General features: G+C 37.4%; 2 protein-coding genes across 9 annotated transcripts in view; one reads left to right on the top strand and one right to left on the bottom strand.

The window, feature by feature from the left end:
- Positions 1–16,238, bottom strand: part of LOC139746827 (RUN and FYVE domain-containing protein 2-like) — a 43,570-nt gene extending 27,332 nt beyond the window's left edge. For 2 of the 5 annotated variants that reach the window (XM_071658411.1, XM_071658410.1), the window contains exons 1-7: positions 16,141–16,224; positions 12,340–12,842; positions 6,678–6,856; positions 6,466–6,575; positions 5,787–5,994; positions 2,860–3,017; positions 153–330 (exon numbers count right to left, since the gene is read on the bottom strand). In XM_071658411.1, the coding sequence (XP_071514512.1) occupies positions 153–330; positions 2,860–3,017; positions 5,787–5,994; positions 6,466–6,575; positions 6,678–6,856; positions 12,340–12,739 (1,233 nt within the window). In that variant the 5' untranslated portion in view covers positions 12,740–12,842; positions 16,141–16,224. Of the gene's footprint in view, positions 1–152; positions 331–2,859; positions 3,018–5,786; positions 5,995–6,465; positions 6,576–6,677; positions 6,857–12,339; positions 12,843–16,080 lie in introns of all 5 variants that reach the window. The other 3 variants (XM_071658407.1, XM_071658408.1, XM_071658409.1) reach the window with 3 other exon arrangements.
- A 7,252-nt stretch (positions 16,239–23,490) lies between these two features.
- Gdh (glutamate dehydrogenase, mitochondrial) overlaps positions 23,491–27,167 on the top strand; it is an 88,517-nt gene continuing 84,840 nt past the window's right edge. For all 4 annotated transcript variants that reach the window (XM_071658415.1, XM_071658420.1, XM_071658414.1 and 1 more), the window contains exon 1: positions 23,491–23,558. The gene's annotated coding sequence lies outside the window, so the exon portion shown is untranslated. The remainder of the gene's footprint in view (positions 23,559–27,167) is intronic.

Genomic DNA, 27,167 nt, shown 5'->3' with positions numbered 1-27,167 from the left:
TTAGAAGATTCTGAAACACAAAACAAACAACAACTATCTGAGGAATATTTCCTGTTCACAAATTGGAAGATGTGATACTGTGCTAAAAAAAAATGAGGTACAATTAACACCAATTTTTAAGCCTAGCTATTACAATAAAACTTTGCACTGACCTCTTTGTCCAACTGTTCTTGCTGTTGCTGTGTGGGCAAGCCCTTTTCTTTACGAAGACGATCATTATCCTCTTGTAAATGTATGATGGAGTTTTTAGCAATAGCCAAGTCCTCTTTCATGAGTGCATTGGTGGTTGTTAGTGCCTCCATTTTTGCTTGAAGGTTGGTCACTGTGGCACTGGAAGGATACGAGTCAAAAGTTTAGCAGTACACTCTTAAAAGCCCTTAATGCTACAGTGTGAGATGCCAATAATCTTAAATGTAAATGAAAAGGAAGCACGAAATGCCTTCCTCATCAACAACCGTGACAACTATCTAAATGTGCAGAGCTGACCCCTAAGCTAGTCAACGTGCATCTGTAAAGTTATCTACCAAACTTCTGTCAAAAGATGAAGTCAAAATGACCAATGCAGCAATGCACAGTCCTTATGAGCGAGAATGTGCCATGTGAAACTCCTATGATTTTCCCATTGGAAACCATACAGGACACTACTATAAAAGTAAAATGAAGGAACTTCACACCCTGGGACACATGGTAACTACCTTTTAACTTTATAATAATGAAAGGTTAGATAAGTTCACTACCTTAAGGAAACCTAATCTTATCACTCAGAATGTGATGCTGTGATGAGGAAGGGTCATTCAGTGTGTGGGATATACTTCCAAAGTAACACAGTAGCAGGCACCCATACCACAAGAAGTGCAGGACTGAATTTCTGAGCACTAACAAATTCAACTCATCAAGAGACAGAAATACAAAGAACTGGGGGTACTTTACTCACATTCTATTCATACAAATAGGTACTTACGTGACACATGCAACATGCAAGGGATATCAAACTACTTTTAAGGTCATTCTCATTTGTAACTCCTCATCTGAATAAAATTTCACTCTTACATTAAATTAAGTATCCAGAGTAAGCCTATGGTTGGGCTGCAAAATTTTAATTTACTAACAGGGTAATCATTCTGTCACTAAGAGATCAGGTTGCCTCTACCCATGGAATATTACTCTCTTAGAAGTGTTTTTGTCATTAATTGTTCAACCACCCAGGGTGTTTTTAAATATATTTTCAAATCCCAAATCATTCTTCCGAGATTAATGCTTTGACTTTCCTGAATTCTATTGTTACTCCTTACTCTTTTTTTTTCTTTCCTTCCTAATTCTGCTTTCATTCTCTGTACCCTTAATGAGCTTCCAGTAATTTTTACTGTAAGCAAAAATTGACTGCTTTTCTTATCAATAATCATTTATTAATTCATTTACTTATTTTATTTATTATACTTTGTTGCTTTCTCCTGCGTTAGCCAGGCGGCGCGAGGAAACAGATGAAAGAATGGCCCAACCCACCCACATACACATGTATATACATACACATCCACACACGTGCATATACACACCTATACATTTCAACGTATACATATAGATACGCACACAGACACACATATATACACATGTACATAATTCATACTTGCTGCCTTTATTCATTTCCATCGCCACCCCACCAAACATGAAATGACAACACCCTTCCCCTGCATGCATGCAAGGTAGTGCTAGGAAAAGACAACATAGGCCACATTCATTCATACTCAGTCTCTAGCTGTCATGTATAATGCACCAAAACCACAGAGCCCTTTCCACATCCAGGCCCTACAAAACTTTCCATGGTTTACCCCAGACGCTTCACATGCTCCACTGACAGCATGTTGACCCCAGTATACCCCATCATTCCAATTCACTCTATTCCTTGCAAGCCTTTCACCCTCTTGCATGTTCAGGCCCCGATTGCTCAATATACCTTTTTCACTCCATCTTTCCACCTCCAATTTGGTCTCCCACTTCTCCTTGTTCCCTCCACCTCTGACACATGTATCCTCTTTGTCGATCTTTCCTCACCCATTCTCTCCATGTGACCAAACCATTTCAAAACACCCTCTTCTGCTCTCTCAACTGCACTCTTTTTATTACCACACATCTCTCTAACCCTTTCATTACTTACTTGATCAAACTACCTCATCCATATATTGTCCTCAAACATCTCATTTCCAACACATCTCCTCCACACAACTCTATCTAAACATGAAAAATTCTTGAAATATTTTGTGCTAATGTCGGGTCATTATAGTGTTCAACCTTGGTTACAATGTCATGATTTTCCCAATAAAAACTGCTATTACTACTTTTTTCTCTTACAAGGATACTATATAACAAACTACTTGAAAACATCTTCCTCTCTTTCATACCTGTTCACTATCCTACCTTAGCAAGGTAGCACCAGTAACACGTGACTGAGCCTTGAAAGAAAAATCTTTACCTGACTCCTTCCTCTGTTCTGTAAAACATTCCTGTAAAAAGTTGGTTTTAGGAAGGGATCCTCCTACTACAAACCTTAATAATTTTGTTGTGCTGTACCACATCTTTTCACAGACATATTACTTAAAAAATAGAAACACTCTTAACTTCAGCTGTCTGAAACTTAAAAGGTCCAAAGAAAGTTACAAGCTGAAAATTTCTAGGAAGACTCCATAGGTGCCAACATGCTTCAAATACAAGAAAATGTGATACAACACAGGAAGACATGCACACATACCCAAATTCATGCAATTCATAATCACATAAGCTAGTTAAGTTCCCCTGTTCCTTTGTTGGGGGAGATAATCTATATACATCCAACACAATCCACAAGAGTTGACATTAAAATCATACTTGAGGTGACGATTGAGCTCTTCAATATAATTCTTCTGGTCGAGTACTGTTGTCATATCTGACTGCTCTTGGGAATCATCCGGACTTGTATCACTTCCTGCATTTCGCAGATAGAGGGAGAAGTCAATTACTCCCATCTGACAATCTAAGTCTTCTTCCTGGAAAATGGAATTCACAATACGTTTAAGATGGTACTTGAACAGGGATCATACATGACAAGCATACGACTCAGGCACTGAACCTCAAACTGCTGTTGGTTCTCAAACATATAATCCAAGACATGTACTGATTCACATGGTTATTTCTAAAACAGCTGTTTGGTAAATGTGTAGTGATTCACATGGTCATTTCTAGAACAGCTGTTGTTTTAAGTGAATTATGCGAGACTGATGGTAACAGTGATCATGACTCCAGTGTTTAATTCTAGAAGTACTCCATGGTCTCAGAAATCTAATCATGATATGTGCAGTCACTTAAAAGATGCTCTCTAGAAACTATAAGACTGAATAAATGAGCTAAGACTTTATGTATCTAATCTACTTTAAACAAATAGACTAAGACAGATTCTCATGTTTCATTCTAAAGCTACTGTAGGTCTCAAATATTTAACTAGAGACCAATACCTTCATCTTTACCATCCTGCTCCAGAAGTCCAGTCTATGGAACTCCTGCAGTACTCAGTAAGCCATCCATGTCCACAAGGTGGGACAGTAGGTCAAGGAAAGTGGTAATGTGTATATGTTAGTGTGCTATGATCAGAAGACAATTTACGAGTATTTCTTCCATATCTCTGGAATGAAAGTTGCATCTTGGGCAAAAGGGTTGTTGCAATATGTTAAATCAGTTTTTGTAATAATGTAGAGATGAGTGGCATCCTGGGCACAGACAAGAAAGTATCTCATGTTTGTCTGGGGAGTGTGGATTCAGATGGGAGTATGTTGGGTGGGGTGGTGATTAAGACTGTGTTGGGAGGGTGGGTGTTTAGAGCTTGTTGGGTCATTTCAGTGTGTACAAGTTTCATCAACATTATGTCTGCTGGAGGGGGGGTTATCTGCCAGTACAGACTGTTGAAGTGTGAAGAAGGGATAAGCTTTCTATTTCTACATGGGGTCAGTGGTTAGTTATGGAAGTAGTTTGGATACGACTTGTCTAGTACTGTTGCAAAGACCTGAGCATATTGGGAGGATCTTTGTTTTGCTCTGTAGCTTTTAAGTGCTTGTGGTCACATGGCAGCCAATAATTGTTATGAAAGCTCTGTTCAATGTGGTGTACTGATTTGTTATTCGTTTATGACAGAAAGGATGACAAGGAAAGGTATAATTTTGGGTACAGAGGATGAACTGTAACTTGCATAGGATACTAAGGCATTCTTTTTCTCATCCAAATCTGGTACCAGTAAGTGTTCTAAGAATAGTATTTTGAATTTTGCTGTTGTACTGAAAATGTGGTATGGAGGGTGAATGTCATGTATATGTTGCATGAAATACCCCTAACACCTGGAGATTTATCAAGTGGAGCCAACCTTCCATTCAATGTAACAAAAGGATGCAAAGTGCTTTTGAGTCTGTCTGGGGTTAAAAGGGTGACTGAAGTCTTCTGTGGAGTTGTAGACATTCTGTTCTGGGTGAGTTCCAATTATGTGAGGTTGTGTTACATCTTCTTAGTTGCTTGCACAGAGTCAGAGCGCTGTGATGTGACTGTAAGGTCAACTGCATCATATAAGACCTAAAACCATGGTTTGCAGGTGTTGGAGAGTCATGAAGGAAAACGCTGAAGTGGGTTGGAGGAAGAACTGCTCCTTGGTGATCTCCACTGTAGAGCTTAAGAGTTTTAGAGGTGAAGCTCTTGTGAGTTATGGTCATCTATGAAACTCACCAACCACTAATTGTCATGGTGTAGAAGATGGTGTCAAATAGCAACTGCTATTGTGCAAGTGGGAGGGGAGTTGCAGTTGGATGAATCCTTCTACAATGTGTAGTGTGAGGTCTGTATATATACTGCTGAAGTAGATTAATTAGGTCTAAAATCAAGTTGCATTCACAAGAGTGGATAATTCGCTTGATTTTGTGTTTGATCAGTTTTTCAAAGAGTTTGGACACTGAATATGAAAGTGATACAGGGCAGTAAGATGAGGACTGAAGTGAAATACTTATCAAGTTAACTCTGAAACGGATTGACGGTACTGCTTTCAACCACTCTAATTGGTAAATCATTCCACGTGTTAATGATCCAGTTCAAGAAAAAGTACTTCCCTCAATCAAGGTAAAATGTTTGCCCACTAGCTAGTATCCAACTTTATGAGTGAAATCAGCTCAGTCAATCCGCTCAATTCAAGAAGCGTCTTTCCTCCAGGCCACAAATCAAATCAGCAATCATTCACTTTTTTTTATCCTAGAGATCAGCACTGTCATCATCATCATCATTATTTTTATCTCTATCTTGCTTGAGATCTCAAACTACTTCTATGACTTCATCATCCAATAATTTGTGGACAACCATAATTTGTAATCTTTCTTTCTAGTACAAGCAATCAAATTATGTTTCCTCTTTGCATTATCACAACCCATGAAGCTATCAGTTAGTCTCTTGGAAATGATTATGAAGTAGACATACAAAAAACAATAAAGTTTGAACTGCACTAAACACTAGAATATCTGAAAGAGGCAGGGGTTTTAACATAGCACTGAATGTGTTAGTTTGGTACTTCACAACAACAAAGTGATAATACCAAAGACTGGTCCTGTGCACCTAAACAATGAAGCAGCAGTTACATAATCTAATTATGGTTTTCAGAAAAAGTGTCAGGAATATTGACAACTGAATTCTATAAATGTTTCTGGGAAGCAGGTTTTCAGAAAAGTATGTGATATCTTCTAATCGAAGCTAAATTATGATTAAAACTCACAACATATGACAACAAAACAAACCTTAACACACAAGTTACAATCAATGACATTTAGTCCCACTAGGAGTCCCATGATGACAATGGCCTCATCAGCAAGCATCAGGGCCCCAGGCTCATAAAATTCAGTTAATAAGTCATCTCTCCTTTCAATCAACAGTCGAAAATAGTCCGCAAGTTTTTTCTGCATCAATGCCAGGCGAAGCCAAGCACGTGCTCTTCCCATGTGAGTTCTGTGAAAGTTAACATTGTTAGTAATTCAAAGTAATCTGTTCTGGAGGGAAGTCCATTCAATTAAATTCAACTGATAAAATCAATATTTCTTATCTCCCACACCAACTTAGATTTTCTAAATCCTGTTTTGAGTTAGTATTCTTAAACACACCATGTGTTTCCCATCAAATTTCCTGGTTACTCATACCAATATATTTCCCCATTTCAGTTTTGCTAAACATACTGAACAATTATGCACATATAGTTTCTTGTTCATCTTACTGGATTAACAAACCCTCTGAATTCACAATTAAATCAAGATGAAATACATTAGAGATATGGAAACCCAACTGATTCAAAATAGCAGCTAATTCAATGGAATAAGATGAAAAAGATCATGAGTAATCACTAAGCTAAATGATTCCAATATAGTTAACAGCATATCTTTGAAGAAGGATGACTTAATCTTCTACTGCAGTTCTAAAACATACTTCACTGTTGGCAGGTCGCGCACACTAGCAGTGATGTCTTGGGCCTCATAGCTCCACTTCTCAACCATTTGAAATAGATCCCATAATTCCTTCTTTGGTCCCAAAATACCCTGCAAAAGGAGTAATGGAACACATACATAAAAGATTAATAATACGCCATATCTGACACATTTCTTAAATACAAAATTACAGCACATTTCACTAACACTCACTCTCTTTGGTTTCAACCCATGACGCAGGACATGTTCGAGGACAATAAAGAAATGCTGAAGTGGCACAGAGTCTGAATCAAGTTGGCGTCCAAACTTCAGTGATGATTCTATTAGTTCCTTGACCACAAGTTTGCAGATATTTACAAGATTGCTGCGTTCAATGCTCACAGGGTCCCGCTCTGAAGTCAAAAGAACATGTAAAATTTTCTCTTAATATGGATATATCTTCATACAAAGAACAACTACAGGTGTCAAAATAGAAAAGCCTAATTCAAAATTAAAATAAAAAGGGAAATTTAAACAGATATGGACTTGATACTGCAGTTTTTGATATCCTATTATACAGTACAGGACCATGCTACACAAAACATGAATATAATTCATTACATATTTTGGAACTTACAAAATACACACAATTCAAAATTTCTCATCTCTCAAATAATCTGCATATATTAGACTAAATAGTAAAGTATAATCTGCAGTTATAAAAATAATTCATTATACATAAAACCCTGAGGGTACTACAGCACTGAAAAAAATCATTTTGCTGGACACAAGATCGCAAAGATTTTATGCACATGTGCATAATAAATAACAAAATTTTATGTTAAAAATCATCATGAGACCATCATCATTCCAACACAGAATATCCTTAAATAATTTGTATATTAAAAAAAAAGTTTGTGCTACACATGAGGAATACCATAAAACAAATGTCCATGAAGAAAATCATTATAATTCAACATGAACACTTCAAATATACAATTTTCAAGTAACTATTACTTTCCAGTTGCATTCTCTACAGCTTTACTCATCTACTAATACTACTACTAATAATAATAATGTTTCTAAAGACTATCACTATCATAAAAACTATTCAAAATACACTGCTGTGAAATATATAAAAAATAATTCCTACAACTTTTGCTCAATCAGTTTGTGGATAAACCTTGGAAACAGTCCGACTATCTGATAAAACACTACAATTGTTATTGCGCAATGTACTTTGCACTATTATAACTTTATAAGTTATTTTTTCACTAAGATTTTCCTTATACTGGTCTCCTGAAGTCTTAATTATCATATTGCAAAGTCAATTTCTTTTTCATGGGAGGATAGTAAATCTTTTAAAAGCATAACAAGGGAATATTTATCTTCTTAATGAAACACATCATCCAAAAATTACTGCATGCTGTATATAAGAATTATCAATCAGGTTGGAAAGTCTACATCAAAATAATGAAAAGTTGACAATATATGCTTTTAGAATAAAGGCTAACTCTGTAGACAGTGAACCGTTATGAAAAGACTCAGTTTATGAAGACCTAAAAGTATATTTGCTGTCCCTCACCTCTGTGTAGAATATCCTGTTCTCTGTGGCAACAAGTCTTTACTCACAACAAAAAAATACACAATCTCCTTCAATGTGCCCTCTAAATACCCAGATGAAAAGTTGATTTCACCTGTTTAAATTCGTGCTTCACTGGGACATTACAGAATTCTGCAACACCAAAGCATCAGCTGCAGCAAATTAATTGAAAGAAGCTGGTGGACGTTACTCAATGTGAGCTGAGACCATTGGATGACCAGCCATGCAATCATGCAGGAATGACACGCAGCCCTAACTCTCCCTTAATATGGATGGAGGTTAAAAAGTATGCTGGAAATATCAGTGGTTGCAATCAAAATGAAGAGACCATCCAGAAACTATGAATATATACCTTACAATTGACTATTCAAATCAGTCATTTCATAATTTACTGTAAGTTGTCTCTGAGTTACTAGAACTGAAAAATGACAAGGTTGTTACTGCAACCAAACTGAAATAAATACTGGTATATCGAAAAATACTGTACATTTTTGCAGTGAAAAGAATACCTACGTATTGATGGTGCCATCATGAGGTGAAACAACATTTCCTTTCAGGTGTCCTACATTTTAGCTACTAATAATTAGCAATTAAAATAATTTCTGAATGCAAAGTGTATAAGGAAAATTAAAAAAAAAAATAATTGACAAATCATCTAATAGCCAACTTCTACTTTACCTAAGTGTTGTACCAACTTTTCTGGGCAATGTCTAAGATTCCTGATGTACTCTTTAAAATATACTTCATTTATGGAAACTTGCATTTGAAGCTAAAAGCTTCATACAGGCAATGAGTTAAAAACAAAATTCTATACAAAATTCCAAATGTGGGGTATCCCCAGAATTTCTTTTTCATTATCAATATCTATTATCTTTGATACTGAATTATGCTTTATCTAAGGAGGCTTACATAGCACCTCCATGGCATATTATGGTAATTACATGTCCTATAACTTCAATGCAGACTCACCACCTTCTCTTTGAGTGACCATAATTTGCTTAGATGAAAACTAATACTAAATTTAGAAAAAAAATTCAACACACAAGGTACCATACACTCCTTAAAACTTCCATACATACATAAGTGCTTAATCTTTAAACAAAGAAAAAGTTCTCACCTAAAAACAGAGCACTGCAAGCACTGAGAAAGCACTTGCTCAAAAGGGTGTTACTTCATTGCAATCCCCAAAATAGTTTGTATCCACGCAGATTCACCTTTTACCATTATAACCTTTACAGCCATTTGATACTCATTCACAGAGACCAAACAACTACATAAGAAATCTAGTCTTTAATTCATTCCTACTTTCACAGTTAAGACCTGTTGACCAAAGCAGCTAGCACTGAGTTCTACTTCATAACCTTTGTTTCTGGACCTCATACATGCTGGATCAACAGTCTTTTCTTCTGCATGTGGTACATAGCATGAATTCTAAGTACAGTTTGCTTGTTTTTGAGTCCTGTGGCATATGACAATGTACTGGATCAATTTGACTCACCAGGTAATTGTGAGCTCATCATACTACTGGTGCAGCAGTTTTTACTGTACTGCTTAGCACAGGTGTGAATATTGTCTTTCTTGGATGTTTATATTGGGATTCTTTTAACAAAGGCTTTTCTTAGTACAGAAGCAACTAAAAATATCCATGGGTTAGCTTTATGTTTTTTTTTTGTACTGCATTTTTTTTGTTTGTGGAAAATAATGAAAATTCTACTGGTGGAGGTATTACATTCATGTAACCTAACTTTGATGGTTTTACATGAGGCATATCTCAAATGCTGTCTAAAGGGGATGACATAAAACTGTCATAAGAGTTTGGGACACCAATTCAACTGATTAGTGTTTTTAAACAATAGGACAGCTCAATGAACAGCTCTCTCCACTCTTACTGCTTTCTGTGTCCACTCAACTGAAGTTGCTCCAGAAAGCACCTTGTAGCCCTCCATCACTGAAAGGGAGGTGGAAACAAACCCCTGCCCAAACGTCCCCATGCCTTGAATAATGGACCAGTTATATACAAGGGTATCAAGGTATACAAGTCGGAGTGTGTATATCCAGGGTGAATCCTTGCACTACCACATGAGACTATTCCTCTACGGAAAGTTAAAAGGGCTTTATCTACAGTAAGCATAACCCTGGCTGTCACGAGTGTATCATAGTGCTCAAGTTTTAAGTTGAGACCATCTCATAACCTTTGTCACTGGTAAGAAAAAAGGCAAACCAGTAGGTTAAAGTTCCCATACTTTTACCAGCATCAATGATACATTAGAGACACCAAGTCAGAGAGTGTCTATCCAGGGGAAATCCCTGCAATTCCTCATGGGATTGTTCCTTATGGATCCTCACTGGAACTTTACTTATACACAGCATAATCAACTAAGCTTGCATTGTTGACCAAGTGTAACAAGTCCTTCGATAAGTTGTCTTGAGGCATCTACAGCATACCTTTGGTTTTATGCACAGTATAACCCTAACTCATGTTGCTGGTTGTTTCAAATATTTTGATGAGTAGCACAGAGATAGAATTTCAATGGAGCTTTGATTACATATGTAAGCAGAATCCTACTTGTACTCTTGGTCAATTGCAAGAGGTCCTTAGTTTAGCTACTTCAAATCAAATTATAAGCAGAACCTTGTTTGACCAACGTAGGTAGAAATCTAGCTTTTGTTGTAGGCCACGTGCGAAGATCCGTGAAAAGTTACAAAAGAATCTTATATTCCAATCTAAAGCCAACACTAACTTGGGTTTCTATTGTGGTTCTGGCTGAAACAAATCCTTAATTCTGATTCTTTCTATGTTCCAACGCAACAATGGTCAAAAGGCTAGGGAATATTCATGTGAATCTTTGTTTCTCTTTGTTTTGTTTTTTCATTCTATATGCTTAAGAGTTACACTGGAAACCAAATAGAGCATTAGTTCTTTATCTAAAGAGAATTTAAGATAAGATGCTCTTTTTCCATTTTTCTCAATTATGAAGAATCCTGGCAGTGAACTGCATGAACTCGTGGTACTCTGGAAAGTCACACTTGTCCAATCTTGGGACTTGTCCAGTCTTGATAAAGGGCAATTTTGTTTCTCACTAACGACACTGACATACATTTCACATCAGTTCAGAAGGTCTTCCAATATCATAGACCTGGGCATCATAAACCTCAATGATAATCAGTGATATAAAAACACTGTGGTTGAAGAGGGTGAACGCTCATGGATAAACCCTATTCTAAGAGGTGGAACAATGTTTTTAACCCTCTCACTATGCAAGTGCTCTCTTAGATGCTCATATGGCTTTGGCTACAGGAGATTTTTTTTGTAATACTATGAAAACCACATTCTTAGCAAAATAAATACAGTCTCATAAAATGACTTCTTAAAGGAGGTACTTCCCAATCATTTCAAACTAAATGTTTCTACTGTGCTAAACTAATTCCTCAACTACTGTACTGTAATACCTCTTGAGTGTTACAATAACAGTGAATATGGTTTCAAACAAACACACTTGTTAAAGGGCACCATCCATACAGGCAGGTATTCTATTAGTGTAACATAGAGGTATTCCAATAAGATTAATGTTATGACATATGACAACTATTGCTGGACACCATATGTTGCTGACAAAAATTTTAGAAATACTGTATATGTTAGGGAGGATTTTTACTTTTAAACATTAGAATGATCCCAAGTCAATATCTGCAAATGAACTTCTACTGCTGCATGTGATTATTTTTCCGATATAAAAATCTAAAAAGTGTAATCTTCACAAGAAAATCTAATATTTGAAATTTGCAATTTCTTTAGGTTTTAAAAATCTTCAATTTTCCCATATATATATATATATATATATATATATATATATATATATATATATATATATATATATATATATATATAAATGATGAACCTTTTCAAGGCTCAAGAAAGAACAAATCTAAATGTCAATATTGATCCTCAAAAGTACAATGATAAGTTCCTCAAATATTGATGTTCTTATTTCTGAAATATAGTTTTACACTACTCAAACAAAGTGCCTCCCTATTAAACTTTAAAAGGCTCTATTGCTACAGTATTTAAAAAAAAAAAATTTAAAATTTTGACTCTACATAAGAACCAGTCATTGACCAAACCACAGTTGAAAATGGATCCCCTATATAGTCCAACTCAATCATGTACAGTATGTATACATTAAAAATCATTATATACTGGAGGACTATCTTGGGGAGTAAAAGAAAACAAAAACTATCCGGTGTCCAACAGTGTTGACGTAGCAACGTAAAGAAGAAAGCGTGCGGACGGACCACAGGTGAGCGGCACATAGGGCGCGAAGAGCCCCGGTGGGAGGCCAGGAAGCACGCTGAGAGCCCCGCTCATATTTCCACCCTCATTAGCCAAGCCGGGGGCAGATGGGGGGCTCTCTGAAGAATGAGGGCCTTCCAGGTCTGAATCAGGTGGGTTCAACATCAGTTGCTCAGAGAGGGGTAGAGTGTGCAGGGGGGAGCCAGATGGGATGTGAGTGTAGGCACCTGAAGGCGGGGGTGACCCCGGTGATGTGGAAGCTGATCTCTCCACCCTGGCGACCCCTATGCTGGTACCACCTTCTGCTAGTTCCTTGAGACAAAGCCAGTCACCATCCACGGAAACCCTGAAGTTGCACAGGTAGATGGTGTCCTCAGCCCCGGCCATCTCAATCAGCACCATTTTATGTGCCCACCATCAGTTATTGCCTCACACAATAATAAACACTGACAACAGTTAACTGCATACTAGCAACACTAATGCCTTTACATATTATAAAGTGCACCTGCATGACCAAGGAATGGTAAGATTAGCTCATCAATTATATACGCCAGCATAAATCAATACATATTGTCCATTAGTAAGTATGGTAAGAAAAAGAAAATTATCAAGAAAATGCTTGCAACACGTACATTCTATATACTGCAATACTGTCCAGTAAAAAGATATTTTGAAGCATAAGTCATGATGTTTGTATTAAATACCCAACCGAGAATTTCATATTTTAATACTAACATCACATCAAAAACAAATGTTTAATTCATACCATCTCATGTAATGAACTTGTAAACTACAGTACAAATATTATAAATATTGTTATAAAATGTAGATATAAAATGTTTTCATAAAATATATGAGTCAGAATTAATATACCTAAAACTATGAGGGACACATACAACATGACAATTCAACCCAGTCACAGATCACTTGTTGTCCCAAAACTTCATCCAATCTTGATGTGAAATACAGTAATCAAAAATACTTTATTCTTGTACTATAGAACTGTCATACACTAAAAATTCATGATGTCTGCATCCTCATTTACCAGTTTCAACATGAAAAAACACGTCCTTAAATTTGTAACGTTTACTGGTATATACATCACTTCAATTTCAATACATGTATTCTAGCCGAGATATGCTAGGATGAATTTGTAAATACCCATCTGTTCTATATAGGGAGGAAATCTTTCACTCATGAGTTTGTAATTACTAATGTATATTACATGAAGTTTTACACAAACAACAATGCTCAGCTTCGACTGTTGATACCAGGAAGTGCGGTCTGAATGTGCGGTATCATCTATTTGTGCAAATGGGGAGGGAGCTGTACACTTATGGGCCCCATCTCCTGTCCCTGTTTTTTTGTTACAAAATCATTTCCATTCTCCATTGGCTATCATCTTCACTTCTGTAACTACTAGTTGTAGTCAAAGGATGATAGATTTACAATCGTGCTGCCCAGTCTCTTACCCTAGTGTATAGTTGTACCATGCTTTTACCTGTGAATAAACCCCATCTCCAGCCTGTGTACATGTGCAATTACCTATTCGTATGGGGACCACATCACTCGATCTTTCTCTATCACAAAAATTTTAAATTTCTGCATGCTATCAGCATTAACCTTGCCTTTCTTCATTTTACTCTATATGTGTATGTGTGGGCTTACACTTCTAGTTGCAATTTAGTTATAAAACAGGTGAACTGGTCATCCTATCAAACACTGCTACTCCAAGATGTTTGTATATACATTACTGTGCTCAATAGCAAAAATGTAAGCTCTATATCAAAAATGTTCTATAGAAGCCTGAAGTATGTTTCAGGTTTCATTTAACAATATATACAGGATAATTTTCACTGGAAAAACCAGTAAACTATGAAATCAACATGATAAACACTGAAATGAAGTTAACTGTATGAGTCATGGCAATTCTACAATCATTTCTCGATGCAAAAGATCAGTCTTGTGAAAATTAAAGATTTGCAGCAATACAGTGATATGACCAGACACAAAAGTGTAATCTTACTAAGCAAAGATTAAGTGAACTGCATCTGTGCTAACACGGAATGAAAATTGAGCAAGTTTTGAGCAAGTTCATCTTTTAAAATTAGGTTTTGGGTCATTGTCTAAAGTACCTGCATAATCTCAATGATTAAACATGTTCGAGTCAAAAGAGTGTCCCTCGTACTCCCATCACTCTGCAGTAAAGGGTATCCCCTATACAGTGGGTTGAAAAGCAATATACTCTTCTGGATTATGACAAGGGATGAAGATCAGTAATTTCCTAACATTGCCAAACAACTATGAAATTTAAGGTGAAACATATTTAGACATATGTTAGGGTTTCTATTAACAGCAATTCCAATGATCTTTCAGTATGCTTGTTCAATGTGCACACTTAACAAGGGAATTGTTTTTAATATTAATGAAAGTTCTTGCCCATCTGCACTGAAAATTAAGTAAAGGTACAAAGTTTGATGGAAAAATGAATTGAGTACATCTGGGACAATTTCTGACATATGTAAACATTAATTTTCTTTTTAATACAGCTGATAGAATTGGACAGTAACAAAACTTTAGGGTAAAACTTCAATTATGACTAACTGGTGTATTATTCTTATACAATCAATTTCCATCAATCATCTAAAAGGAGCTATCAATGAACAAGCACAGAGGAATCACCCTTAAATTGTCCACTAAATCAGATTTAAAACATTTAAAATATATATATATATATATATATATATATATATATATATATATATATATATATATATATATATATATATATCTAGCGAAATCGCAATTCATTAGTTCATATTTCATTTACCATGTAATTTTTCTATACATGTGGCATAACATGTTTCACGGGGCCAATCCCCCTCATTGGGTGCCAACAATTCACTAAGTTTTTTAAATCCCACCACCACAAAAATTCCCTCTCTTGTGATGGTGTTGGGATTGGAAAGACTTATTAATGAATTGATGGCACCTGATGAGGCGGGTTGGTTCCGTGAAACATGCTGTGCCACATGTATAGGAAAATTATACAAGTTAAATAAATCTTATGAACAACTGAATTGCGATTTTTCATATCATCACGGACTAGTGTGATTAACATTACATATATATATATATATATATATATATATATATATATATATATATATATATATATATATATATACTGCGCTACCTCGCAAACGCGGGAGACAGCGACAAAAAAAAAAAAAAAAAAAAAAAAAAAAATATATATATATATATATATATATATATATATATCCCCGACATATTAGGGTTATATTACTCTTATCATATTTAGCAAAGTAATTTTCTGACAATATGATGACCACGTAGTAATTATACATCTAAACTTCATATAATATTCCTTCGAGATGAAGAAAGTCCACCACCAGCTGCGCTTCCAGATGGCCACTCCTTCTTTAAGACACTACCCGCCACTCTAATCGAGATAATACACCACCAAAAGCGTAAAATAATACACATTACAATGGTCTTTCCACCAACATCGGTTGATATACACATGATGGGAGTGAGGCCCGAATATTCTCTTGGGTCAAAACGTCACAAAAGTCTCTCCCTCATGTTGGCCCATTTTCGGGCGTGGACGCCTTGTGTGTTTACATGTCCTCAACCAGCCACAACCACAGCCAATCTCACGCGGTTGATATATATTTTTTCCTCCCTGTGTCCTCTCTCCTCTCTCTCTCCCCTTAAGTTACTCGGACATATTTCCAGAGATGGGAAGCCAGTCTTCCAGACGTAGGTGTGGTGAACGGTACTTTAGTACTGGCCAAAGTCCAAAGGCTGTACCCGCAACTGTTACGTGAGTCACTGTTTCCATGTCAGACTCGCGAGCCTGGCCCGAGGGAGGAAGAAGTGAGGAGTCCAGGAGTGCGCCTGCGTTCTCCCATACACAGGCATTTCAATTTCCGTCTAAAGGGGATTCCCACGCCCTCATTCGCCAAGATGAGATGCACTGCAGCATGTATCCTTAATTTTCAAATTCAGAACAGTGAGCCAATGGCCACAAGAAGCGAAGTTAGGCAGAGACAATTATATTGATTCATTCGCAAGGAACAGACTTGGCGTGAAAAGTCCAACAATATTAATTCATCTTACGTTTATAAGAATATATCATGCCACATAAAATAATATCAGGGTCTATATAAGCCACTGGATTATCAAGGAAAATGGATAACAGTTGTGGTGAACAAATAACTGCGCAAAACCTAGGTTCAACTGGGAGGTATGTGAGCGGGGTGGGGCAGAGCTGATCAATAGTGTCGTCTCCTACATTACCCCTCCACAGCTCTCACAGGCACCTCACTCCGCAAGCACTCTCTTCATCTTAAATAACGTTAGCTCTATAAAAAAAAATGTCAAACAACTCTACATTAGACAAAAATAACGTCTGAGAACACAACGCAACGTTGTGCTTCAATCTTGCTGGTACATGCCTCTGGAACATAGCTAACTTCCATCACAAAACTTCATAGTACTACGTGAACATATATCAAATGGTTGATAAAATACTGTTCTCATGTCTGTCTAAATGCGAGGGTACTGAAAATATTCGTTACTCATGTTTTTAATTGGCGTGGGTGCGTGTTTAATTACCTATTCGTGTACGATGGAGGCCTTTATAGCGACGAGAAGCAACCATCTTTTTACCATGTATTTGTCAAAAAGGCTTTTAAATGTCATTGCACTTGTTGGAATTTTACCATTGCTTCACTTATTTCACATGCCTTCGATTTAATTATATGTTTCCTTGCGTCCCTCTTAATCTCCATTTAACTTAAAAAAAATTATGTTTCGACTTTACCCATTCTCCCAGTCCCTTTCGCATCAAATTTATGTTCCTTTATACACCTACAAAGTACCTATGGTTCAGTCTGTTATATTTTTCCATCCTTATTACACTTCTTCTATAGAACTTCAACAACTCTTTAACCCGGTCGTGAAGCAAGAAATTCCTGAACTTTCGAAAGCTCCTTTATCTTCGACAAGTTTGGCATCATCTGCAAATAATCTATATATTTCAGATATATTGATCCAATACTAATCCCTGAGGCATTCCACTTGTTACTCACGGCCTCTTAGAGGAAGCACCTTGCATACATTTTGCCCTTTTCTAATTAAGTAGGTATAAGCTTCGTTTTTTTTTTTCTTTTAAATACATTCCCGAAATACCCGAGTCAACCATTTACTCTTAGGTTTATTAAGATTGTCCAAAAACATCAAATCAGTCCCCATTTATAGAGTTATTCACCCTCTCACATGTCTTAAAATTCATTAAGAATGACCTCTCTCCTGTGAGTGTGAGGCATCTGTCTCCTCAGTTTTATCTCCTGTACCTGTCTTCAAACTGCAGTGTTAAAGTCTAGGAAGGTGGTGAATTTGGAAAAGGAGTGTCTTTGTAGACTTCGATATACCATACGGAATAATGAGAAAAGAAACAGAAATGTAAGGTTAGGATGGGTGGTGTACTGTTGAAATTGGTAAGAGAACTTAGTATCTAGGTCTGAAACTATGCAAACATGGTACAATATAGGAAACTGAGAAAGCTGTCTATGGGAAGGGATTGAGTTCCTGGTAAGAATTATAAATGGATGGATGTATCTTGAGTCTCTCATCTCTAAAGCCATCTTACTCAAAATCTCACTACCCACTATGACTGTTTCATGTTTTCCCATTAATTCCTCTTACTATGTACAAATATTCAACTATTTTTCTTCCAATAAAGCAATACTTTCTTTACATTCATTTACTGAAATCTGTGCAGTGGATTTTAATGTACTCAACAAGGACTGGTTAGGCTCTAATTTGGAGGATCTTAAAAAGTCTTTTTCTTTTTCCTTTTCCTTTCATGGATAAACAACTTTTACAGCAATAGAACTTTTTTTTTTTTTTTGCTTCTGAACCCTCTAAATATTTACACACTAGTTCTGCCCCCTATGGGTCCTCCAACCACAATCTCAAATCTATCACTTTTAACTGGGCACAGCACAACCCTTTCAACCACTAAAAACACCAATACTGAGAGAGAGAGAGCTTAGCAGTCACCCTAGCCCAGCTTCTTAATTGACTTTCCTTTGGACTTTCACAAAACTTTGCTATGCTGATGGTACAGAGAAGATATTTTGGGCAGGGATGGAGTTTCAGATTCCTTCTACCATATCCTTCTACCTCTAATTATAGTCTGATCATTCCTGCTGTAATGTAATTCGCTTTTGTGATTGAAATCTGCCTTACAATGAATCCTATTCTGCTTTCATCTCTGCTCAAAATCACCTTGCTTTCATTTCTGCTCAAAATCACCTTGCTTTCATTTCTGCTCAAAATCACTGCAAATCTGTTCTTCATATTTAAGCACATTTTCATCTATCACCTATATTTTCCTTGAGCAAGGTTTCTGTGCACTTTTCCAATTTCAAGAAGACAAGGTGTATATCCCAGATAGCACACCTTTACGAATCCAAAGCAAATATGCCTCTGAGCCAACTCTGATCCTTGCTCATCTTATTTTGTCTCTTTCTTATGACCCAAACTTTTCCTTTTCCTAAAATTCATGCCCTGGTGCAGCAAATCTCTCAGAAAGGAGACAATTTACACTCTTCCAACTATGGGCCCATCACTTCTACGGTCTCTACAGTCTTTGAAACTCTCACTTTCACAAATACTTAGAATCCCATTCTTTTCTTTATGATCACAAATACACTTTTTGTAGTGCAAGGTCTGCCTGTTATCTTCTCTCCCAAGTGACTTTCTCTGGTCCTCCCCACTCAGAAATTTTAGTATATCTTTTGTCATGGCCCTTGACCCCTCCAGATTTTGACTGTGGCGTAAGTCTTTGCTTTCTAAAATTCCTTCTTGAATTTTTTTTAATTCTTTTTTGAACAGAACTTGTGTTGGTAGACTGAATGCCAGCATTCCATGTATTATGTATTGCAAAACGAAAAGAGAGGAACCTAGGCCAGGTTGGGTCACTTAACAGACACTGTAGTGCTGGCTCACTATACTATCATCACTAACACTCTTGATATCAAGGTAATAATACCTACCTGCTCAGTGGTTGACCTCCAACTACTATCAATGAAAAGTTCAATTAAGTAGTCCTTAACTCTTCATCCTTTGTGTCACTTCATGTACCTTAGTCCTTAACTCTTCATCCCTTTGTGTCACTTCATGTACCCTACCCCTAACTGACATCAGTACCTATTCATCTACCAATCAGAGGAAAGATGAACAGCTGGATGGGCTGTGTGCTATGTGTCTGATCCAGAGATCGAACACAAAGTAGTGGATCAGTAATCAATAAGGGCACCAACTACACCACCAGGGTTTGTAATTGCCTTTGCAACTGAGTAGAAGTTAATGCAGGAGAGAAATACATTGTATTAATAAGAAGATATTTGCAGGACATGTAGTTCAAATAATATGACTTACCTCTTTTCGATGTTATGAAAAATAAGGGATTTATGGACTCGCATTTGATTGCTGGGATGTATGTGTGCAGTGGGCATACATAAGCACACAAATATGTTTCAGCACACAAATGCATCCTAACTCACATTCTTCAGCATGTGGCATACAATTACATCTCAACAATAGAATTCAACTAAGCTTTGTCACCTTATAAAATACAGAATCTCATAAATTTTCCTATGGAATGATTTTGATTCATGTTCATAACTTACAACCTACAGAGCAAAATTTGCTTTTTGTATCCTACAATATCAAATATGGATAGCTATGAAGAGCAGGGAAAATGTGGGTGTAAGTAATGTAAACACGTGAAACATCAGGTCAATCAACAGAACCTATGGAAACCCCATCTACCTTCTCGAACTACCCAATATATATACCTTATCTTTCATGTTATATGAAAACTGAGTGGCACTCTCCACGTTACAACAATTTTTGGCCATTGTTAGCATCCCTGTGAACAAAAAAGAATTGTTCAAATGCAATGTACCAATCTATAATGCATGGGTTAATTTACAAAGAAGTATTAATATCACCTGAAGGAAAAGGAACAGGAGTCAATCGAGGATTTTCCATTACAGCTTTTTTGTTCCTTACACTGTTGCACAAAGGTGGGAAAAGGCAAACTGGCATGAAAAAAAAATATAAAATTTATGTTTATAGGACTATAAATGGTAGCAAGCTACTACTTGTAAATGGAGACCATATATCATATACTTTCCAAATAACATAAAAAATATTGTAAATATTGGCTGCCACAGATACTTACACAATAATTTCATATGTTCTACCAATTCATACATGTTTCACCAACATTTACATTACTCACCTTTACATTTTCTTTGATACCTCTCCCATAATAGTTATCTACTATTGAAGACTAAGTAAAAATTTACCTATCTATACTCCCTTGCTCTTACTCTATCATACAATGGAATTTTTTTCTAATTTTTGCTGAGACAGCATGGGTAGCTGTGACCCTAACTAGAAGTGGTAGAGGATGTGTGGATCAGGTGTTTGCTTTGAAGAATGTATGTGAGAAATACTTAGAAAAGCAAATGGATTTGTATGTAGCATTTATGGATCTGGAGAAGGCATATGATAGAGTTGATAGAGATGCTCTGTGGAAGGTATTAAGAATATATGGTGTGGGAGGCAAGTTGTTAGAAGCAGTGAAAAGTTTTTATCGAGGATGTAAGGCATGTGTACGTGTAGGAAGAGAGGAAAGTGATTGGTTCTCAGTGAATGTAGGTTTGCGGCAGGGGTGTGTGATGTCTCCATGGTTGTTTAATTTGTTTATGGATGGGGTTGTAAAGGAGGTAAATGCAAGAGTCCTGGAAAGAGGGGCAAGTATGAAGTCTGTTGGGGATGAGAGAGCTTGGGAAGTGAGTCAATTGTTGTTCGCTGATGATACAGCGCTGGTGGCTGATTCATGTGAGAAACTGCAGAAGCTGGTGACTGAGTTTGGTAAAGTGTGTGGAAGAAGAAAGTTGAGAGTAAATGTGAATAAGAGCAAGGTTATTAGGTACAGTAGGGGTGAGGGTCAAGTCAATTGGGAGGTGAGTTTGAATGGAGAAAAACTGGAGGAAGTGAAGTGTTTTAGATATCTGGGAGTGGATCTGTCAGCGGATGGAACCATGGAAGCGGAAGTGGATCATAGGGTGGGGGAGGGGGCGAAAATTTTGGGAGCCTTGAAAAATGTGTGGAAGTCGAGAACATTATCTCGGAAAGCAAAAATGGGTATGTTTGAGGGAATAGTGGTTCCAACAATGCTGTATGGTTGCGAGGCGTGGGCTATGGATAGAGATGTGCACAGGAGGATGGATGTGCTGGAAATGAGATGTTTGAGGACAATGTGTGGTGTGAGGTGGTTTGATCGAGTAAGTAATGTAAGGGTAAGAGAGATGTGTGGAAATAAAAAGAGCGTGGTCGAGAGAGCAGAAGAGGGTGTTTTGAAATGGTTTGGGCACATGGAGAGAATGAGTGAGGAGAGATTGACCAAGAGGATATATGTGTCGGAGGTGGAGGGAACGAGGAGAAGAGGGAGACCAAATTGGAGGTGGAAAGATGGAGTGAAAAAGATTTTGTGTGATCGGGGCCTGAACATGCAGGAGGGTGAAAGGAGGGCAAGAAATAGAGTGAATTGGAGTCATGTGGTATACAGGGGTTGACGTGCTGTCAGTGGATTGAAGCAAGGCATGTGAAGCGTCTGGGGTAAACCATGGAAAGCTGTGTAGGTATGTATATTTGCGTGTCTGGACGTGTGTATGTACATGTGTATGGGGGGGGGGGGGCCATTTCTTTCGTCTGTTTCCTTGCGCTACCTCGCAAACGCGGGAGACAGCGACAAAGTATAAGAAAAAAAAAAAAAAAAAAATATATATATATATATATATATATATATATATATATATATATATATATATATATATATATATACCGTGGCCTGAGCAAAGTACCCCCATTTTATCAACCAACCCCTAGGGGTGGATGAACAGCTGGGTTAACTATGGACCGAATGCCGCAACCAGGGTTCGAACCTATGCTCGATCCTGGGCGGCCCCTGAATAGGTCACGGTCAGGATCGCTAACCGATAAACCACGGGATTGAAGCAATTCCATACGAAAATTCATGGATTTAATGGAATCCTACTGTTCTAGTATCTCCTAAACCAAAATAAAGTTTATTTACAGAAATCTAGGAGGATAATACTAGGGTTGGCAACATACACCAGTAAACCTGTAAGACCCATATCATAAATGAAATTTAGGCCACATAGTCATTGGTTTTCTTATTGAATTTTCATGATTATACTGCGATCTTCCACTCTGATAACGATATGGGTGACTTGGAAGAGCGTTCCACTAATCTTTTAAGTTAAAACAGCAACACGTTTTCCCTTGATTTTAAGTCATTCTTACGTCGGTCGAGTTGATGTTCTATACCTGTATAAATATGGTCCGACGTGTCAAATGAGTCTGCCCCATTTAAACACCAACTACCATTGGTGATTATACATTCCTAGCATCCCCATTAAATGTCAGATAAAGAATAATTTGAGTTTTGCCATCATCTGTCATGCAAAACCTGTCAAAAGTAATAGCAGAGATGTTTTGTTGCTATAAACGAGTGGTTACTTGAACTGTCACTGCATCCCCCAAATCTAGTTTACTTACTTTTCCAGATTTTCTTGTGGGAAATCGGCGTTCTATCGGACAAGTATGTTTGCCACTGTCCACTTTGTACGGAAGCAGGCGTTCTAGGTTCTTCATTTTCCACATTATCATTTTGAAGAGTGGGAGTGTCGCTGTTTATATTTACACTCCCAGCTGAGGCAGCCATGATCACTGACTTCAGAAAACGGGAAAAAAGAAATATTCTCATACATTTTTTTGGGATAAATAAAGTACGTAAAGCTCCGAACCTTAAAACAATAAAAACAAAGTCATAATAATTTCTGTACAGAACTATGTAATCCAAAGAAAATTAATCGTCTCTCACTGTAAAGAAATAATCGACAAGGAAACATTGCGAGAGAATGGCTTACGTTGGAGCGCAGGAGCAGCAGTACATGACGTCACAGAACGTGGCTCGTTGATTGGCGGAGAGCCGATGTGTTTACGTCCCGTTGACGGCCGTGATTGGCTGGGTGCCGCCGTGTTTACAACCAGGCCGACTTGTATCCATTGTGGTGCGAACGGTTGTAAGGTGAGTGCATGCTCGGCTCTCTCTCTCTCAAGATTGTACCTATGATTATCATTTTTTTTTTTACTAAATTAAAATTCCTTTAATGTATATATCATTCATTACTATTAACGGCAATTTATTTTTAAGACTAGTATATCTAAACGAAACATAGGTGAAGTATTGGTGGGCGTAATAATTTTCGAGATAAAGGAATTAATGTTGGAAAGTATTTTTTTTTTAAAGATTTTTTTCATTATCCGTCGTTTAAATTGTACGTCCAAGAACAGACTTTGCCGTAGTAACTGTCGTCGAAGCTTTATAATATTTAAGGATATCCAAAAATGGGAAAGTTAAAAGTAAAAGTTTCCGGATCAGGTCCAGAGACACCTTGTGAATTCCTCCTATAACACGACGGGGGTTGTAGTTATGGACTGAGGACCTCAATGTGATACAAAATGACAGGTTTTGTGGATATGTTGCCACCATGTTCGATATAAGATTTGTTAACTGAGTCATGAATGGAGAAGGGGAAGCATAGGGAAAGTATTGGATGGAAATTGCCGTAAAATATTATTACTTATTACAATTAAATGTAATTTGTCAGATAATTTTCTCACCCCTGTGGACAACTTCTTGATGACTATACGCAATGATAGGCTGAAGTAGAGGAAAGGTTTTTTCATTTATATTCTTGGAATTAGTGAAGCTCTATATCGTATTACTCCCATCCCCCATTTTAGTTTTCTTTAGGTCAGGTTGGTACCCTAGACTGAATTAGTCCACTAAACCTTTCTTTGATAAACGATGGGGGTCTGAGGCAGAGCTGTGGTGGCATCATGGCTTTATTAACATATACATGGATGATGTGATGAAAGGGGGTAGAAAACTAGCACACAGGGTGAAGAGATGGAGTGTGTGGCATGAAGGTATGATGGCTAGTGACAACCCTCTCAGGAGATGATGCTGTGTTGTTTGCTAAGAGTGAAGAGGAGTTGCAGAAGTGTGTGTGTGTGTGTAAGCATAAGCAATTGAAGATAAATGTTAGTAAAAGTAAAAGAATGGTGTTTGAAAGGAAATAGAGAGAAAGAAGAAAGTTTACTAAACTGTTGTTATATGTAGGGGTAGAAAGACTATGAGGTGAGAGAATTTAAGAATTTAGGAACTATCCCCTGAGTAAGTTTGGTTAGATGGAAGGAGAGATAAGAAAGGGAGTGGCACAGGATAGAAAATTCACTAGATCCATTAAATTAGTGATGAATGGTAGTGGTGTCAGTATGGAAGAATTAAAGGAGAGCATTTTCTTCCCAACCTATATAGCAGAGATATAGGCATGGAATGAGTCACATTGGTCAAGATTCCAGGCTGTGGAACTAAGATGTTTGATAGGAGCATGTAATAAACTACATGAAATGAAGAAAGAAATGAGGGGGTGTATGAGAGATGTAGTATGGCAGGGGATGCAAAAGGGAATGTATTTTAGAGTGTTTGAATGGGTGAAACATGATTTGGGCATGTGAAAGGAATGCAAAACTGGGAGTTTACAAGGATGGTCTTTGAGAGTACAATTGGATGGGTTAGTGTGAGAGGAAAACCACCTGTGACATGGGGAAATAGTGGAAGAATACTGGGAGGGGGAGAGAAATGGTGGAAGTATGCATGAGATAGAATGAATTGGAACACTGCACTATACTGGGGTCGACTTGCTGTTAATGGACTGAACCAGAGCATGTGAAGCATCTGGGGTAAACCATGGAAGTCTGTGAGGCATGGATGTGGATAGGGAACTGGGGTTTTAGTGCATTACACATGACAGCTAGAGAATGGATGTGGGCAGATGTGGCCTTTTCACATCTGTTTCCTGGCACTACCTGCCTAATGCAAGAAAACAGTGAGCAAGTATTATATATATATATATATATATATATATATATATATATATATATATATATATATATATATATATATCCCTAGGGTTGGGGAGAACGCATTCTGTCACTGTATTCCCTGCGTATAATGGAAGGCAACTACCTAAAGGGGGTGGCAGCTGAGTCTGGAAAAAAACTTCTTGTATTTTCAGTTTTTAAAAGATGGAACAGAAGGAGTCAAGCAAGAAGTGCTCATCCTCCTCAAAGGCTCAGGCTAGGGTACCTAAATGTGTGTGATAGTAACCAAGATGAGGAGTGGAGAGGTAGTTTGGGGGGAGAGAGAGAGAGAGAGAGAGAGAGAGAGAGAGAGAGAGAGAGAGAAGGATGTTCTGACTGAGTGAAACAAAGCTCAAGGGTAAAGGGGAAGAATGGCTCTGAAATGTCTAGGAGTAAAGGCAGGGGTTGGAGAAAGGACAGCAGCTAAGAAAGGAGCAGCACTACTCCTGAAGTAGTACGGTAAGTGTGTAACAGAATGTAAGGAAGTAGGTCCTAGACTGATGTGGGTAAAAAAGAAAGTGGATGGCAAGAGAGGTTAGTGATTATGCACTTACAAAGACCATAAGAGGAAAGTGTTTTGGAAACAGCTGAATGAGTGTATCAGTAGTTTTGATGTAAATGACTGGAGATTTGTGATGGATGATGTAAATACTAAGGTGTGTAATATGGGAGTTGAGGGTATGATTGGGGGCATGGGGTATTCATTTTTATGAATGGAAATGGTGAATAGCTGGTGTTGTGCTGAAAAAGGTCTGGTGATTGGAAGTATCTGGTTTAAAAAGAGGAACATACATAATTATACATATGTGAGAAAATAAGATAGTCAGCGGGCATTATTGGATTACATATTAACCGACAGGCACATGAAAAAGAGACTTCTGGACATAAATGTGCTGAGAGGGGCAGCTTCTTGGATGTCAGATCACTATCTTGTGGAGGGTCGAGGCAAAGGTGAAGATTTGTAGAGGTTTTCAGAAATGAGCTTGAAAAAGAGACTTGTGTACAATGGCAAAATGGGAGGTGTTTAGAAAAGCAGTGCTAATACAAGAAAGAGATGCATGTACTATGCGAAAGGTAGGAGGCGGGCAGAAAAGAAAGGCTAGTGAGTGGTTGGATGAAGAAGTAAAGCTGCTAGTGAAATAGTAAAGAGAAGCATTTAGGAAGTACTTAAAGAGAATTAATGCAAAATAATTCTCGGATGTACAAGAGAAATCAGCAGAAGGTCAAGAGGAAAGTGCAGGGGTTGAAAAAGAGAGCAAATTAGAGTTGGGCTGAGTGAATATTATTAAACTTTAGAATAAGATGTTTTGGAAGGAGGTAAATAATGTGAAAAAAAAAAAACGAGGGCTAATGGGAACATCTGTGAAGGAGGCAAAGGGAGAAGTGATAACAGGAAGTGCTTAAGTGATGTGACTATTTTGAGAGAGTGTCATGGAGAGTGGTTTCATGATGAGAGGATGTAGTGAAAGCCTTTCATAAAATGAAATATGGCAAGGCAGTTGGAGTGGATGCTATTACAGTGATTTCATTAAGTGGGGGTGACGGTTGTTGACTGGTTGGTAAAGATTTTCAATGTATGTATGGATTGTGGTGTGCCTGAGGATTAGTGGAATGCATGTATAGTGCCTTTGTATAAAGGCAATGGGAATAAAGGTGATTATTGAAACTACAGAGGGATAAGTTTGATGAGTATACTTAGTTGTATGGT

The sequence above is a fragment of the Panulirus ornatus genome, chromosome 66, assembly GCF_036320965.1.
Source record: "Panulirus ornatus isolate Po-2019 chromosome 66, ASM3632096v1, whole genome shotgun sequence".
NCBI classification, from domain to species: domain Eukaryota; kingdom Metazoa; phylum Arthropoda; class Malacostraca; order Decapoda; family Palinuridae; genus Panulirus; species Panulirus ornatus.
This window is presented reverse-complemented; position numbering and strand designations above follow the sequence as displayed.